General features: G+C 46.2%; 2 protein-coding genes across 5 annotated transcripts in view; one reads left to right on the top strand and one right to left on the bottom strand.

The window, feature by feature from the left end:
• LOC307199142 (uncharacterized protein) overlaps positions 1–18,503 on the bottom strand; it is a 28,968-nt gene that overhangs the window by 9,949 nt on the left and 516 nt on the right. Inside the window, exon 2 of one of the 2 annotated variants that reach the window (XM_079946818.1) lies at positions 2,198–2,312. The gene's annotated coding sequence lies outside the window, so the exon portion shown is untranslated. Of the gene's footprint in view, positions 1–114; positions 235–2,197; positions 2,313–18,503 lie in introns of those variants that run through there. The other variant, XM_079946819.1, reaches the window with a different exon arrangement.
• On the top strand, positions 2,748–16,754 carry LOC307199088 (uncharacterized protein). Of its 3 annotated transcripts, XR_013831811.1 has the most exons (3): positions 2,748–3,911; positions 6,070–6,206; positions 16,224–16,754. XR_013831811.1 is itself a non-coding variant. In XM_079946705.1 (2 exons), the coding sequence occupies exon 1, from the start codon at positions 8,618–8,620 to the stop codon at positions 10,991–10,993; it is 2,376 nt and encodes a 791-aa protein (XP_079802831.1). In that variant the 5' UTR covers positions 7,959–8,617; the 3' UTR covers positions 10,994–11,258; positions 16,224–16,754. The 3 variants fall into 3 exon arrangements, 2 of the variants coding, with proteins under 2 accessions (XP_079802831.1, XP_079802830.1); XM_079946705.1 differs by lacking the exons at positions 2,748–3,911; positions 6,070–6,206 and adding an exon at positions 7,959–11,258; XM_079946704.1 differs by lacking the exons at positions 2,748–3,911; positions 6,070–6,206 and adding an exon at positions 7,959–11,291.

The raw sequence follows: 18,503 nt of genomic DNA, 5'->3' as shown, positions 1-18,503 counted from the left end.
TCCTCCTCCTGGCCCAAAGGATGGGAGGGAAACCAACCGGCTCCTCTCTCTCTCTCTCTCTTTCGGGCTGGCGGGGCCACGCGCCCGCTTCTCCCCCCCCCCCCCGCCACTCACCCGCCCGAAGAGCCCCGGCAGCAGCAGCAGCAGCAGCAGCCCCAGGCGCGCTCCCGCCAGCCCGGCCCCTCCAGCTCCGAGGAAGCAGCTGGGCTCGCCGAGCGGGAGGAGCGCAGGCGCGGCGGGGCCCGGCGCGCTCCCGACTCCGCGGCGTGCACGGCAGGGGGCCGGCCCCCACCTCCCGGGAGGAGAGCTGGGAGCCCCGCCCAGGCGGGGGAGGCAGGCAAAGAGACATCCCGCCCACCCCGAGATCTCGTTATTATTTGGGTGTCTTGCTATGGGACACGTTTCTGTGTTTTTTATCTTGAAAACGGCCCTGTGATCCTGGGCGGAGGGCGGTGTAGAAAGGTCAGGAACAACGCGTCCGGAATATCCCGGACACGTCCAGCAGAATGCCGCTGCGAGCAGTTTCGCTCTTCGAAAGATGGCAACCCTAGTAAAGTGAAAGTCGCATGACATCTTTGCCCATCCCTTGCTTTTTCAAATATTCTGCCCACCAAGGAACAGCAGCCTCCGTGAGGGGTTTGGGTTTTTTTTGGGGGGGTTGCAGAAGCAGGGTCATTTTGGTGGTGCTTGTTGCACTTCCGAGCGGTTGAGTTGGGACAGGGGTGGCAGGAACAGTGGAATTTGGGGTTGGCAGCAGCACTCGGGCTCTGATCTGCAGCCAGGTCTCCACCCCACCCTCCTGCACCGCTGGGCGAGGGCTTGTGATCGGCTGAAAGTCGGAGCGATGAGCTCCAAGAAGGGTTTCCTTCCATATGGTCTCACAAGCACCCCCTCTATCATCATCATTTTTTATTTGTATACCGCCTTTCCGCAGTTAAAAAACAATGCTCAAGGCAGCTTGCAGCACAACAAGATTTAAATAATTTCAAAAGTCATAAACAATAGGGGGTGAAGTTTGGTAATCCAAAGGGTACACAATTACTAACTATGTTGTTTTAATTTGTTCTATTATTTGTATGGAAGTTGGGAAAGCCGTGGAAGGAAAAAATCGATCGACTTTAAGAAATATGATAAAGAACAAGAAATGATGTATATGATATTTTAGATTAGATAAGTTAAAATTGGTCTTTAGAATGGTTAAAATGAAATGAAAATAAGGTATGCAAAAGTAATTAAATGGAAGAAAGAGGAAAGGTAAAACAACAGTACGTAAAAAATTATTAAGTGAAGCTTGAGAAATAAGTAATAAGGATTTGCGGGATTAATAACTTGAATGGGAATACAAGAAGGGGAGGAGCGAGGAGGTCCAAGAAAGAAGTTATATGAAAATAAGCAACTGAAATTGTATTTGTTTTTAATTGTCTTTTTTAAGTTTTTTGTATTTTTTGTTATTTTTTCTTTTTCTCTTTTTGTGTTTATATTTAATATTGAAAATGCTAATAAACATTTATTAAAAAACAAAAGTCATAAACAATAAATAAACCACATCAAAAAAATTCACAACCAAACGGGAAACAGTTTCCACAGAAATGAAAATCTAAAACTAAGAATACAGCATTAATGCCACAGATTAAAATGACATAGGTAAAAAATAACAGCAATTTAAACAAAAACAAAACAGAGCCCTCTCTGCCCAGCAGCAGCAGTTCTTATAGACCTGTCAGGCCCTGTCTTTGGGCCAGGTGGTGAGTGGCAGGACTGGGGCCCTCGGGTGCTGAGCAGGGGAGTCCTCCTGGGGGGTCTCTAGGGAACCCTGGGCCACTCCTCCTCCTAAGGAAGCATGAAGCAGTTCCCTCCTAGGCCCAGCCATTCATCCCAGTGATACCCCAGTGATGCTCCTCCAGAGGGGATAATCCATGCAAAAGGACAAGCTGAAAGGAGAAACTCCCACAAAGCAGAGCTTCCTCTTTCAGGCTTCCACGCAATGTGAGAAAGCAAAGTATCAGCTAAATCTCTTTCTGGCCTACAATACACCCTGCTGCTTGTGTTCTGCATCCGATTGGCAAATGGAATGTCACAGAGGGCCCTCTGAACATCTGTGACCATCATCACCTCTTTCAAATTCAGTTTCAGAATAACTTGGTTGCAGGAGATATGTGCCCTTTCTGAGAACTCATACAATAATGAAAATTAATACCTTTGCAAAATCCATTCCATTGAGGAAGAAAGTTGAGAGGTTCCAGGAACTGGTCCACCAGGTCCATATGTCATGGCAAGTAGCCTCTTTCTCCTGAGCTGATCCAGCCTTCATCCTACAATCCAGAGTGACACTGAAGCACCTTTAGCAAGGTGACCCCCGACCTCGTTCCTCTAATCCTCCTCCTGCAAATGGAAGTATTTGCCCAACTCTGGATGTGATCGGTTTCCTTACCTAGCAGCCATCTTCATATTGAATCACTCCGAGAGGAGGCAGTGATGGCCACCGACATAGGCGTCTTCGAAAGAGAATTAGATAAATTCATGGAGGAGAAGTCCATTGAGCTCTCTAGGCAAGATAGCTATGCTCTGCTGCCCCCACAGACGGAAACTGCAATGCTGCTGAATACCAGTTGCTGGAAAGCACAGGAAGGGATAGGGTTCTTGCTCTCAAATCCCGCTTGTGGGTTTTCCACAGACATCTGGTTTGCCACTGTGATAACAGGAAGCTGGACTCAATGGGCTAGTGGCCTGATCCACAAGGCTTTACCTATGCCTGTAGAGTAAATGGCAATGTATGCTCAACCTAGTAGATTATCTAAGGGCCCATACATACTACGACTTAAAGTGAATAGTCAAGCTTCCTGTATCTCCATTAATTCTCCATTGTCCGTATAATGTTCTCTTCCAAATCACTGCCTTCCAACATTTCCCCCTCCCCCCCTTCACATTTTCTCATACAGTCATACCTCATGTTACATGTTTTCGGGTTGCGGACTGTGAGAAACCCAGAAGTACTTCCAGGTTTCACCGCTCGCGCATGCGCAGAAGTACTAAATCATGCTTCGCACATGCGCAGAAGCGCCAAATTGCACCGGTGTCTGCACAGACACAGCGCTTCAGCTTGCGAATGTTGCGGAGGTGCCTCCGTCACGGATTACGTCCGCAACCCTGTTCCACTGTATTCTCTCTTTTTTGGAATATCCCTGTTGTGAGATAATCTGGGTGTTGCCCATCAGAAAGCACACAGAGCAGGCACAGTGGTAGTCCTCCCCACTATGGTGAGACATATTTATTATTTTTAAATATCTAGATTTTATTCATTTATTTCTAAATTCTTATTAATACATTGTGAACCACCCTGAGATCTATAGGCAGTGCTTTTTTCTATTAAAAAAAAGGTTAGGGGTACTCTCATTTTCCTACTCATATTGAAATACTGCCTCTCAATGAGGCCAAACTTAGATTCACAAAATGTTTAGGGGTATGCGTACCCCTGCGTACCCCCAGAAAAAGCACTGTCTAAAGGTATAGGGCAGGATCTCACTACAAATCTCCACTCCCCCCCCCCTTAGTAGTAGTGTGCATATATCTAGCATGGGACCTTTCCTACAAACCAAAAATTGACAAAACAGCCTTTGTAAATATATAAGAACACAAGAAGAGTCTGACGGATCAGGCCAATGGCTCATATGCTCTAGAGCCTTTTGGGGTGAACTGCTGACTAGTGGGAACATTCTCCACCATCTCTCAACCTCCTTCTCTCCTTGAGAGTGATCTTTGTCAACTAGCAAACTTGCATCCCTGAACAGATAAAAGGAGAAGTGACCTCTGGGCCTGAGACAGAATTGTGCTTGTCAGGGGACAAAGGCAAGTTGCACGGCTCCCTCAAGACAACTCAGGCAAGGGAGATTCATCTGATTTCCATGTTTCTGGTAAGATTCATTTCAACTATTAGAATAAGGTTACCAGATTTTTTCCAATGAATCCGGGGACACTTTTCAACATCAATGGATGTTGTATGGGGACTGATTTGTAAATCTGGGGACTGTCCCCGGGAAACGGGGACGTCTGCTAACCTTATATTAGAAGTTATCGTGCAACCACTTCTTTTGCATGGCTGCTGGCATACTAGAAGGGATTTGGTGGTGGGGCTCTTGCGCCAATGTCGTCGCTTAATGTTCTCTGGCTCTTTTGAAAGGTCACAATACTTGGAGCAAGCAAACGAATGAAGGCTGCAGCGCAAGGCTATCCCAGGTTTTGGGAGGGGCTGCAAGGACCCTCCCAGGATTTAGGGTTGGCCCAGAAAGAGGGGCTGGCTGTGGTTGGGTAGCTAAGGAAGAACTTTGTGACAGAAAGTGCTGTTTGGCAGTGCAAAATGCTACCTTGGAAAGTGGTGGAGATTTTTGATGACCATCTGTCAGGGATACTTTAGCTGTGATTCCTGCATTGCAGAAGAATGGACTAGATAAACCCTGGGGTCCTTTCCAAGTCTACAGTTATATGACTCTATGGCCTCAGAAGGTGGTGGCCTGTCCTTCAATGGAGGTCTTTAAACATAGGCTGGATGGCCACCTCTCAGGGATTACCGTATTTAGCTGTAAATCTTGCATTGCAGACGGCTGTGCTAGATTCCCCTTTCTTCGTATCCCATTGTTTCCCTGGAGGAGCAAGGAGGGAGGGAGCTGCCTGTGCTTATGAGGGCAAAGACGCAACCCTCAGAATTGTATTAGAAGATTGTGCTACCTCAGAGGGGTTACAGGAACACCATCTGCAGCAACACCCTCCTTCAGTCAATCTCATTATTTGCCTCCTTCCACACACAAGAGAGAGTGGGGTCTTGCTGGGAATCCATCAAGGTAGATCAAGGCAGATTGCTCTCTCAAGCACCTGCTTCCTCCAGAGATAGGGAGCAGATGGGAGAGAGGAATTATGGGTGCTCCTGCTTGCTTCAGAAGCTTCTCCATCCAAACCTTCGTTTATTTTTATTTTTTATTTCCTCCCTTCCTACGTACATATAAAGGTATGGCTGTCATCACACAGCCCCCACAGGAGGATTTATAGTAATATATCACAATCCTGGATTTGCATGAAATCAGGGTGGGGGAGGAAAGCAAAAGAGAAGGCAGGGTTTAACAAGGTGGCTTTAAACCACAACAGAGGACTGAATAAGCCCTGGTGGAGGAAAACCAAGGAGCTGTGAGGGGATGAGGAGGTTGAAGGAGCTGCAAGGATATGGGGAACTTGAAAGAACTGGGGGGTGGGGTTGAAGGAGCTGTGACAGGGTGAGGGTATGCAGTGGTGAAGCTACCTGCTCTGACACCGGGAGCGGCATACACCTGTGGGCGTGGCTGGCACACGTCACAGGGGGCGTGGTGCGACACTGCAAAGGGGCGTGGCACACGTTGGAGGGAGTGCGCAGCAAGCGGCGAGCATCCCGGGGGGCAGCTGCAATGTCACACACACACACACCTCGAATGGCACCCGGGGTGGCCCGCCTACCCCGCCCCCACCTTCGTCCACCAATGAGGGTATGAAGGTGTGGGTTTGGCAGAGCTGGCAATCTATGCAAGCAGGGGCAGCAGCACCTAGTATTGCATTTTATTGTATTACAATTTTCATCGAATGGAATTCAAATTGCAGGACAATAAATTGCAATGCAACGAATAGAATGAGTGAAAAATGCCATTAAAAACCAATCTAAATACGTGGTGCAGAGATGCTGCAGACCCCCCTGAATGAGGCTTGTGGGCAACTGGTGGTCCACAGACCAGAGCTGGGGAACCCCTCTTCTAGTGAAACATAGGACTGCAATGGAGACAGGAAGAGGAGGCGGCTGATGCTCAGATTCTCCTCCTGTGCTCTGGGTGTGTCTGCTACTTCCCCCAGCACTTCTAGCTGAAGCAGTGTTTCACTGACCTTCCTGGAAGCAGTGCCATTGCTGGTGTGTTAAGTATATTGTGTGTTTATTTGTTTTATCTTTTTGTGTGCGGCAGGCATTCTTCTTTCGATGGCATTTCCTCCCTTTGTCCTCTCACACTCCACATCCGTTAAAATCTGTCCTGCCTCCTTCACATCTCTTGTTTCTTGCAGGGAGGCAAAGGGAGAAGGGAGAGTGATTTGGACCGAAGCCATGGCCATTTCAGATGGAGCGGTTGAAATACCAGCGTTGGGCCGCCCATTTCAGCTTGGGATGCTGTATGACTGCCGCAAAGATGCCCTCATCCCAGGTAAAGCCGATGGGGAGATCACTTTGGTTGCCATGTCTGGGATGGAACATGGCACTCAAAATGAAACACACTTACGCAAAGACTCCAAGGGAGATGACTTCAGCTTCTTCCAGAATAGGGAAGAATTATTGGTTATATGATGCAGGGCTGGGTTAGTGAGCCCTTTGTCAACAAGGTATCATTACTGATGGACTCTGTTAGAAGCAAGAAACCTTCCTCCAGAAAATGGAACTCATATCCAAAATAGAAGAAAAAGGGATAGAAACTTTGACAAAGGAATGCAAGCAAAAATTATGAGATGCTTAAAAAGAATTGGGGAAGTACCGTATTTTTCGCTCTATAAGACGCATCAGACCACAAGACGCGCCTAGTTTTTGGAGGAGGAAAACAAGAAAAAAAATATTCTGAATCTCAGAAGCCAGAACAGCAAGAGGGATCGCTGCGCAGTGAAAGCAGCAATCCCTCTTGCTGTTCTGGCTTCTGGGATAGCTGCGCAGCCTGCATTCGCTCCATAAGATGCACACACATTTCCCCTTACTTTTTAGGAGGGAAAAGGTCTTATAGAGCAAAAAATACGGTACATTATGAAAAACATTAAAACCAGCAACAGGAAGTTCTTTAAATACCTTTGTAGCAGGAGACCATCTATGGAGGAGGTTGGACACTTTGATGACAAGGGAGTCAAAGGACTGCTAATGGAGTATAAGGAGATTGAGGAGAAGCTGAATGAATTATTTGCATCTGTCTTCATGACAGAAGACTGAGGGCCGATCCCAGTGCCTGAACTAACGTACTCAGGAAGAGAGTTTGAGAGGAAATGAGACAGGTTGTGGTGACAAATCAGGTCAGGATAGCATCCACTTGAGTTCTTAAAGCACTTAATTGTGATATTCTTTGAGAATATCAGAAAGCATATAGATTCCTGTGGCACATAATTCACAAATGGTGCTCACCAAGAGGACATTCTTGGGGGCTTTAGCAAATCAGCATGGGACACAGAAAATGAGTTTCCTATGCTGAAGAGAAACAAAAAATAAAATAAAAATTGTGACAGTTGAAGGTGTCCACAGGGAAGCACAATCATCTACAGGGTTCACATGCCTCCTACTATCCTCTCTAGTAAAACAATTTTTAAGTCTTTGCACAATGCTTTAGAAAAGGTGCAAAGCTGTTTGACTTGGGGTGAAACTGAGACCAAAGAATTAGTGTACTCACCATGGAAAATGGTGGCTTAATTCTACCACAATTAATACCTGTTGTTTCCCCATACGTCCTAAGCATTTCAGGCAGCAGTGCTGTTCATTTATCTGAACATAACTAAAGCTTTGTGTGTTTGTTTTTCTGCTTCATTCAAGGGGTCACCCTTTGGGACCCGGACTCACTTCGGAAGGACTTGAGTATCCAAAGGCAGCCCAAGACTGAAATTGAGATCATTGCTTCTGATTCTATTGAAGATAAGACCTCTGCCCTCAGTGCCTCAGCATCACTCAGAGTCAGTTTTCGGGGGGGGGGGTGCTGGTTGAAGTGCAAGGATCAGGCAAATTCCTTGAAGACACCAAAAAGTTTGGGCAACAGCCCAGAGTCACTCTGCAGTACAAAGCTACCACGAAATATGCTCAACTGACGATGAGCCATTTGGGAATCCAAAACATCTCTTACCCATCTGTATTTGAGCATGGCATGGCTACCCACGTTGTCACTGCCATCTTGTATGGCGCCCAGGCTTTTTTTGTATTTGACCGAGAAGTCTCTTCTTCTGAGTCTGTAAAAGAGATAGAAGCAGAACTCCGAGGTGCAATCCAGCTCTTTATAGTCTCTGCTGAAGGGAAACTGGCCTTCAAAACAACAGAGAGGGAGAGGAACTACATTAGAAGTTCCACTGCAAATTCCATGGAGATTTTGTTCTGGAGAGGAATTCAGTGACTTTCCAAGATGCCATGCAAACATACGCCATCCTTCCTGCAATGCTGGGGAAGGACGGGGACAAGGCTGTGCCTGTAACAGTTTGGCTGTACCCACTGACCAAGCTGGATTCCCAAGCAGCTAAGATGGTGCGTGAGATCAGCTTGGCCCTGGTCTTTGATAGTCAAGCCATCATGGAGCAACTGAATGAAATCATGATGAGATGCAATGACTTGACAAACACCCACATTGCGAACATCTTCCCAGAAATAAAGATGAAAATCAAGAGATTCAAGGATTTGTGCAAGCAGCACAGGCAGACTTTCCAGAAACACCTGGCAGGAATCCTGCCTTCTATCAGAGGAGGGGGTAAAATGGAACAAGCACTGGTGGAGATCTTCATTTCCATTAACCAGTCTCCCTTCAACAGCCAAAGACTCAACGAGTTTCTGGATGCAAAGGAATGAGAGATTAATTTGGTGAACTCTTACCTTAATATTCTACATGGGATGGAAGTCATCTCCTCCAGGAACAAGCTGGAAGAAATAGTGCTAAGCCCTGCAAATGAGTTTGTTCTCACATTTACCTTCAGTTCTTTACATGACGAGGAACCATTTTTAGCCAGCTTACAACAATGGCTTCAGAAACCAGCAAGAGGACAGACAGAGCATTGGAAAGCCTGGTTTGAGCAAAGAGAGAGAACCCAAAAAGCTCGGAAAGCTGCCAAATCTATTATGGATTTTGCCCAAGTGAATAAATCAAACAGGAAGACCTGGTTCCTTGTGGCTTCTGTCCCAGATCAGGACAACCCAGGAGCTTCCATTTACCTCTATGAAGATGGGGAGATGGTCAACAGCAACTTTGAGCTGCCCTCAAAACCTCTCCCTCCCCGGGTTGGCCGAACTGGACATGAGAGTGTGCAGCTGACATTTCAACCAGCTGAGTATGGGAGGACTTCAATCTCCAGCTATCAGGTAGAATACAAGAGTGCAGGAGAAGGAAACTGGAAGATTATGAATACTGAGGACAGTCAGGAGACATTCCAAGTGAGAGGGTTGAGTGCAAACACAGAATACCAATTCCGATACACCGCTAGGAGCAAACCAGGACTTAGTGAGACCAGCAACGTGAGTAAATCTGTACAGACACTTCCTACCAGCCCTCCTGGGAAACCAAGAGAGAGAACTGTAGAGTCTTCCCAAATCAGTCTTGCCTGGGAGAGCCCAAAGGTCATTGGAGTTGATATAAAGGAGTACAAAGTGGAGTACAGGGAGCTGGTGGGCGATAAGGACAAATGGAATGAAAAAAGAACAGGGACAAGAACAGAGTCCTGTCAGCTGGATGGGCTGAAGCCTCACAGAACCTACAGACTCAGAGTCTCCGCTGTATGTTTTGATGGGGCTGAGAGTGAGCCCAGTGAAGAGACTGAGATTTCCACAGCAATGGAAGAAGAAGAAGAAGGGGCAAATATACTAGCTCGAAAATACCTCCAGGAAAGCACCCTGGTGGAAGATGGGCAACCATCAGTGTATGTACTTCCCCTGGAGGCCACCTCAGATCGATCGGCCTCCGTCCAAACATACCAGCTAGGAAAAGAGAACATGCAGGTCCCCAACAAAGTAATCGTGATGATGGGGGCAACAGGGTCAGGGAAAACCACTCTTGTCAATGCCATGATCAATCATATCCTGGGTGTGCAATGGGAAGATGATTTCCGATTCAAACTCATTCAGGCTGAAAGTCAGTCCTCAGAAGTGACCGCCTACATAGTGCACCACCAAAAGGGTTTTGAAGTCCCTTATTCTCTCACTTTCATTGACACTCCAGGGTTTGGAGACACGGGAGGTAAGAAGAAGTACAAACAGATAACAAAGCAGATCCGGGAGTTTTTCTCCACCCCAGGAGGAACGGATCATGTCGATGTCATCTGTATTGTACTTCAGGCCTCCAGTGCTGCCTTAACTCGTGCCCAGAAATACGTCTTTGACTCTGTGCTCTCCATTTTTGGGAAAGATATAAGGAACAACATCCAGATCCTGATCACCTTTGCAGATGGACATTCTCTTCCTGTTTTGGAAGCCATGAAGAAGGAGGATGTGCCATGCAGTAAAGATTCCAGTGGTAGCCCAGTTCACTTCAAATTCAACAATTCAGCTCTGTTTGCCAGCAATTCTGAAGAGAATGGAGGGAACCTAAATCCTAATGACAAGTTCTGGAAAACGAGCACTGCAAGCATGAAGACATTTTTTGACATGTTAAGCTTACTAGACAGTGAAAGTTTAACTCTGACAAAGGAAGTGCTCAGGGAACGGAAGGAGCTAGAAGCCATCACAGAAGGGTTGCAGCCCCAAATCAGAGCTGCCCTTGGAAAGCTGGAAGAGTTGAGGAAGACGAGGCAAGCTCTGGAGGAACACAAGTCTGAGATGGCAGCCAACATAAACTTTGAGTTTGAAGTAGAAAAATCTGTGCCAGGGAAGGAAGACATCTCTGCCGCTGGAAGATTCACAACCAATTGCATGAACTGTCACTACACCTGCCATTACCCTTGCCCTATCCGTAGAGATGAGGGCAAGCGCCATTGTGTAGCTATCAATGCAAACACGGGAAAATGCAATGTCTGCCCTGGCCGCTGCGTGTGGAACATGCACTTCAATCAGAAATACCGGTTTGAATATAAAGTAACAAAAGAGATTAAGTCCTATGATGAGTTGAAGCAAAAGTATGAAGACGCCTCTGGAGAGGCGATGACCCCAGAGAAGGTGCTTGGAAATCTCAACCAGGAATACAAAGAGGCTAAGCAAGCCTTAGAAGACTTCATCCAGAAATCATCCAGAAGACTTCATCCAGAAATCAAAGCCTCCAACGCTTGCATCAAATTGGGTTGAAGCCCAACCTGCTCTCCACCCAAGAATACATTGACCTGCTCATCATTTCAGAAGAGCAGGATCTGGAGCCCGGATGCCAGGAGAGAATCCAGTTGCTGAAGGAAGTGAGGAAATCGGCTGAGCTAAAAGAAAACACTGCAAGCAAGGAGCCTCTGCAGCTGGAGGAGCAGGATCTGTACAAAGAAAGTGAAATAAAAAGGCGTTCTGCCCTGCAGGCCAGATTTAGGAAGTTTGTTTGCTTTTGATGCACATTGCACCGGGACAGGTATAAATAAAATATTAATGGTTCTAGATTCAGGTAGGTAGCCGTGTTGGTCTGACACAGTCGAAACATATAAAAAAATTTTAAAAAATCGTGCAGTAGTGCCTTAGAGACCAACTACCATATTTTTCACTCTATAACATGCACCCGACCATAACACACACGTAGTTTTTAGAGGAGGAAAATCCGTAGGCATGCCACCCATAGGCATTCCCTCCATAACACGCACAGACATTTCCCCTTACTTTTTAGGAGGAAAAAAGTGAGTGTTATGGTGCAAAAAATACGGTAAGTTTGTTCTTGCTATAAGCTTTCATGTGCATGCACACAAAAAAAGCAAGGGATAGTATGCATGAGACTGGAATCCAATATCTATATTAAGACCAGGTCTCTCCATAGTTTTCAGTATCACTAAACAGAAAACCGTGTAGAGACCTGGTCTTAATAGAGATACAGTAGTACCTTGGTTTACAACCACAATCTGTTCCAGAGGTCCGGTTGTAAATAAAAACAGGTTGTAATGTAGCACCCTGCTTGTGGTTAACGCTTAGCTGGAATGAAATATTCAATGCAGCAATAGAGAAATTAAAATAATAATTTATTTGTCAGACAAATAAATATGAGGCACAGTGGTATATGGTTACCAAGCTCTGGCCTGGCCTCTTGCCATTCTGGCCAGCACTTATATTTCCTTAACCCAGCCCCCTTGCTCCTCCTGTGGCTGCCTCTGTCCAATCAGCCTGGTTGAAATTCCTATTGGTTGTTTGCTAGAACCAATCACAAAAGATACACCCATTTCCTCTTGCCCTTTTATGGGAATCAAAAAGCTATATATTCTTCTATCTATAAATGACAAATAAGTAGTAATATATCTTACATGTGTCTCAACAAGGAATCTTAATTACCAGCTCACCTCTTGCCCTCCTTGCCCTATTGCCTTCCAAAACAGATGGTTAATCTTGAATTTTTATCTTAAACATATGTCAAGGATTTTGAGTTCACATCAACATTGAGAGATCTCCTTCATTTGAAGGTTTCTAAACAAAAGGCCTGACAACCATATATCAGGAGTGCTCGATGGCGTCTCCTGTCTGGCAGGAGGCTGGTGGCTGATGGCCCCTGTGATCTCTTCCAACTATATGAAATAAGAATCTAGCATTTCTTAAATCCTTTGCATAATTATATTTAAGCTAATATATTTAATACATAAATAACCTTTTAAAAGGAAAAGAAATCTTAAAAGGATCTTAGTTTAAGAAAGAAACAGCTTTAGAAAAGACTTCCCAAAAATGCTCCCTTTCTGCCAGCTAGATGCTTTTTCACTGCTCTAGACCTTTTTAACCTTAGGAAGAAGATATGGCTCATTTTACTATTTATCCACCCTTAATTTGTAGGGTCAGTGTAACCTTGGCTCTCAGCCTGTAATTCCCTTTTTACGACTTTGAGAATTGTTTTCTGCTATAAATCAGGGGGCCCCCTTGTCTAGGAGTAAAAACATTGCCAAGGGTCTTAGGCAGCTGCTCTTCTGCCTGGCATGAAACATTTGAAGATCTTTAAGCTCATTTTTAAAATACAAGCCCTGATTAAACATATAAGCTTTGATAAAAATGCAGGCTTATGATTAGATGCCTCAGTAACCCAAGGCACACTTTCGCCAATGGGGCCTTCCCCCCCAAATTGGTTGTAATTCAAAAAAAAAATTGGTTGTAATCCAAAAAAGAGACACGCACTTCCAGGTTTGACATGGTTGTAATCCAAAACGGTTGTAATCCAAAGCGGTTGCAAACCAAGGTACCACTGTATTGGATTCCTGTCTCATTATATATGCTAATCATCTGCTTACTATCCCTTGCTTTTTCCTGTAGGTCTAATTGCAGTCATTAACAGGTTTACCATACCCATTGAGTCAATCACCCATCTCCTACTACCCTCCTGAGAAAAACCCCACCCCACCCTCCCACTATATATAATGGTCTGGTGACTTCTGTTTCAGTGTATCTGAAGAAGTATGCATGCACATGAAACCTTATACCAAGAACAAACTTAGTTGGTCTCTAAAGTGCTACTGGACAATTTTTTTATACGTTAAAATATTAATTTAAAAACCAATATGCTGATGACACTCAGCTCTATCTGCTGATGGGTGGCCACACCGACTCGGCCCCGAACACACTGACCAGATGCTTGGAAGCTGTGGCTGGGTGGTTTCGTGGGAGCCGATTGAAACTAAATCCTTCGAAGACAGAGGTCCTATGGCTGGGTCGGGATGGCATGGGGATGAGGGACCAACTCCCTTCTCTTGCCGGGGCCCAATTAGTGCCATTGCCTTCCGTTAAGAGTTTGGGTGTAATCCTTGACGACTCCCTTTCCATGGAGGTGCAAGTTACAGCAACAGCCAAGGCGACATTTTTCCACCTTCGCCGCATCAAGCAGTTGGTCCCTTACCTTTCCCGCCCCGACCTGGCCACAGTGATCCATGTGACGGTCATCTCCAGGCTTCACTACTGTAATTCGCTCTACACGGGGCTGCCCTTGAAGCTGTCCCAGAAACTCCAGCGGGTGCAGAATGCTGCAGCGAGGCTCCTCACGGGGTCTCTGCCATGGGAGCATATTCACCCAGTGCTTTTCAAGCTGCACTGGCTCCCGGTGGAGTACAGGGTCAGATTTAAGGTGCTGCTTTTGACCTTTAAAGCCCAATGAGGCCTGGGACCCTCGTACCTACGGGACCGCCTCTCCCGGTATGCCCCACGGAGGACCTTAAGGTCCATAAATAGCAACACCCTAGTGGTCCCGGGCCCTAAGGAAGTTAGATTGGCTTCAACCAGAGCCAGGGCCTTTTCAACTCTGGCTCCGGTCTGGTGGAACACTCTGCCTCATGAGACCAGGGCCCTGCAGGATCTGATTTCTTTCTGCAGAGCCTGTAAGACAGAGTTGTTCCACCTGGCCTTTGGCTTGGAGCCAATTTGACTCCCTCCGTCTCTTTTTTCTTTTCCTCCTCCTCCTGCAATGAGGCTACATTTTAATATTTTAATGTTTCAATATTTTAATGCTGTATTTTAATTTTGTTTTTAAGTTGTAATCATTCAACTTGTTTTTATTATTACTTGTTAGCCGCTCTGAGCCCGGCCATGGCTGGGGAGGGCAGGGTATAAATAAAAATTATTATTATTATTATTATTATTATTATTATTATTATTATTGTATATTGTTGCAGACAGACTCTTGGCTATTAGCAGTGAGTTCAGGTCCTCTTGAGTGTTATTCACATCATGCTGTGGGTGTGCACATGGGGGATTGTGAAACCCTTTTTAACAAATACTGCAACAGGTTCTCCATTTTTCTGTTGCTGTAAATAAAATGCTTCTCAAACAGTGTTTAGGGCTGTTCAAGCTCCACCCCACCCCAAATCCAGTTCAACACCCAATTTGGCAGTTCAGACCAGGCCACAATTTGGACTGAATTGATTGAGAACCAAATTGTTTTGACCCTCTGAATCAAGATTCAGAAATTTGAATCTTTGGTACTCCCATTTATTTGCATTGAGAAACCAAATACTGTAGCTACTTTCTGTTTCTCTCTCTTTGCTCTTTTCACACGTGAGCCCCTCAAGAGGGGATTGTTGCTGCCAAAGCTTAGATGGTTGGCGCTCCAGGGGTGTTTGTGTCAGCAAACAAACTTCTAAAAATACATGTATGGGATTTGATTTATTGGGAGAGGATGGGGGAAAGATGGCAAAATACTGTGTTAAGTATTTTGAAGAATAAATTGAAGGCAAGTCAAAGACTACGGACACAAGAATTCAGGTTAATGGGCGAAAATGGCCACAACTTTATTGATTACAGGTAAGAGGGGTATTGGCTTTAGGCATTGACCCCTAAGAGACTATCCGGTCTAACCGGGAAGGGTTAAGCACCAACAGGGGGAGCCACCCGAGATGCATATCCCTGGGCGCTCCCCAAGGGGTTACCGCTCGGGGGCGCGCTTTAGGCCCTAGCCTCCGTAGGTTTCGGACGAGGCGACGCCCCTCGGAGTCCTTTAACGAACTACCCTTCAAGCCTTGGGGGAGGTGATGGCAATCCTCCCCCCCAACCTCATTTGCATGACAATACCCCGGCCAATGCCTAACCGCCACCCGAGCCGGCCTCACCGGCTCGCCGCCAATACCCTCAGACCTGTAACCAATCCCTCACTCCTTGACAAATGTCGGCCAACCAAATGTCATTACCTGCATCAGAGAGATGCACGCCATCCCAGCGATAGAGTGTTTCCTTGCTAAACTGGATGCATGGGTGCTTTATGACACACCCGCCCATAGCAACCACTCTACGCGCCACTGAGCACTCCACGATCCTCCTGGCTCTATCCACAGCCACGGGATTCTCAGCGTCCCGCCAACACCGCCTTTCCAGCAAAGATGACCAAATTATTGTAATGTTTGAATGGGCAGTATGCAGGACCTCCAGGTCATTGATAATGTTCCACATTAAGTCTACCCCTTTCCTATAAGCCAGGTCGTTCTCGCCCAGTAGGGACGCAGGTGGCGCTGTGGGTTAAAGCCTCAGCGCCTAGGGCTTGCTGATCGAAAGGTCGGCGGTTCGAATCCCTGCGGCGGGGTGCGCTCCCGCTGCTCGGTCCCAGCGCCTGCCAACCTAGCAGTTCGAAAGCACCTCCGGGTGCAAGTAGATAAATAGGGACCGCTTACCAGCGGGAAGGTAAACGGCGTTTCCGTGTGCGGCTCTGGCTCGCCAGAGCAGCGATGTCACGCTGGCCACGTGACCCGGAAGTGTCTCTGGACAGCGCTGGCCCCTGGCCTCTTAAGTGAGATGGGCGCACAACCTCAGAGTCTGTCAAGACTGGCCCGTACGGGCAGGGGTACCTTTACCTTTACCTTTAAAGATAGGGTGGAGATTGACTGTGAAATGATGGAAAACATCAATATATAAACTCTCTCTCTTTTTCTCTCTCTAGGGACTGGGCACAGTACTGAATGATAAAACAAGCTGAACAAGCAACCAAACTCTCCTTCTTTTTCTTTAACATGTAACAATGAACTTGCAAGAGTGAAGGCAGTGGGACTGAACTGGGACTTTTCAGACTTCACCACCCCTCTTCCAAACCATTGTATGGAGACTATTGGGTGAGATTCTAGCCCCAGATTGGAAGCTAGAGCTGTTAATGAGCAAAGGAGTTGATGGCCCATCTGAGAGCCTGGGTCTGAGCAGACAGAGGTTGTCATGGTGATGGGGTATGGGTTCGAAGTGACAGGAAGAGAGAGTTTTTACCAAGGGGCGCTGGGAAGAAGAAGGGGGAGAAAAAAGACTGGGATCCATCTTGGGCAGGCTGGCTGCTGGTTAGCTGAGAGAGATGCCTTGGACTCCAGGGCTGCCCTGCTCTGAGGGACAAGCCCCTCTTGAAATGACCGTGATGTAAGATCTGGACTCCCTCCATGCAAACTGAAGGTGTAAATAGGTGAAGAAAGCATATTTTTTAAAGCTACAACAGTCTCTGCCGTGTCTCAATTCTCCAAAGGAATACAGACCCAGGGTGAGTGCTAGGAAGCACTGGAATCTTGCAGAGAGTGGGGGTGGCACCCAACTTTTGTATCAATACAAAGTGCTTTGTATATCAGCTTCACCATTTCCTTCATTTGGTGCAGGTATTTCATTTTCAGTATAAACAGGACACAGATAGGTAGCCGTGTTGGTCTGCCATAGTCAAAACAAAATAAAAAAATTCCTTCCAGTAGCACCTTAAAGACCAACTAAGTTAGTTCTTGGTATGAGCTTTCGGGTGCATGCACACTTCTTCAGATACACGTTGTATCTGAAGAAGTGTGCATGCACACGAAAGCTCATACCAAGAACTAACTTAGTTGGTCTTTAAGGTGCTACTGGAAGGAATTTTTTTATTTTGTTTTGAGTATAAACAGGACTTCATTTTCATAGCTCATTGTATGCCACAATGTCCTTTCTGTGTATTAATGTAATGTAAACGTGAATGTTGTCCTCCGGATACACACATACAGAACACACATATTATAAACAAGCAATACTCCAGTTCTTATCTTGCAAACCTGCCGTTTAAATTGTTTAATCATGGCAATGGCTCAGCTATGAACTCCAAAATCTGGGATCCCCTCTAAACCAGTTGAACTCAAAAATCTGGGATACACCACTTTAGCTAATGAGGCCTCCTGCTGCCACTGCGCTGCTGGAGCACAATTTCTGTTCTCATTCTGAAGCAAAGTTCTTAACTTGAAGCACTATTTCTGGGTTAGCGGAGTCTGTAACCTGAAGCGTATGTAACCTGAAGCGTATGTAACCTGACGTACCACTGTAATTGATATAGGAAACCTGGGATTGTAGTTAATGTCCCCAAATGCAACATTGTCCAATTCTCTCCAAACAAGTGTCAAACTTTGGCAAACAGTTTGCAGTGAAAATCCTGTGGTTTGCAATGCCCCACAAACAGAGTGATACACACTCTAAGCTGCGAGTCTAAAGCTCACCAAAAACCAAACATTGTCTAATTCACTCTAAACTGGCGCCAAACTTTGGCAAACATTTTGCAATGTCTTGCAGCAAAACCCCTGCATTTTGTAGCACCCCACCAACAGAGCAATAGTCCCTCAAACGGTGGGGCGAGTCAAAAGGTCACAAAAAAGCCAGTGTTCTCTGATTCACTCCAAACTGGTGCCAAACTTTGGCAAACGTTTTGCAGCGAAACCCCCATGGTTTGCAACACCCCACAAAAAGAGCAATGCCCACCCTGCCGCACACCAAGTGCTCTGTTTGTGGGGCACCGCAAAACACGGGGGGGGCTTTCACCACGAAACACTGCTGCAGACCTTTCGTTGGTGTTTAGCTCCACTTCGGAGTGAATTGGATGGTGTCGGGTTTTCAGCAACCTCGTGACACACACACACCCGACTTATTGCTGATTGCTTAGTGCTGATTGCTTAGACTTAATGCTGATTGCTCCACTTTTGGGGCCACTGCTGAAGAAAATGTGTGACTGGCGGACATCTGGAAGCATCTTTTGTGTCCAAGGACTTTGTTCAGAATAGCCTCACAACTGCCACATTTAGGGAAACCAGGATCACTCCTCCTTCTAATGGGGAACCAGGCAACTCCTTCCTAGGCCCAGGCATTCATGCCTCCACAGATACTCCTGTGATGCTCCACGTGAACGGACAATCCTAACCGTTGCAAAAGGAGATGCTGCGTTTACAGTTTGCAAGAAGGATGG

This window comes from Podarcis cretensis (assembly GCF_951804945.1).
Source record: "Podarcis cretensis genome assembly, chromosome: 12".
Taxonomy (NCBI): Eukaryota; Metazoa; Chordata; class Lepidosauria; order Squamata; family Lacertidae; genus Podarcis; species Podarcis cretensis.
The sequence above is the reverse complement of the archived record's forward strand: the minus strand, read 5'-3'. Positions and strand labels throughout refer to the sequence as shown.

Excerpts from the sequence above, each read along its gene's own strand:
- LOC307199088 (XM_079946705.1), top strand. The coding sequence starts at position 8,618 with ATGGAAGTCATCTCCTCCAGGAACAAGCTGGAAGAAATAGTGCTAAGC.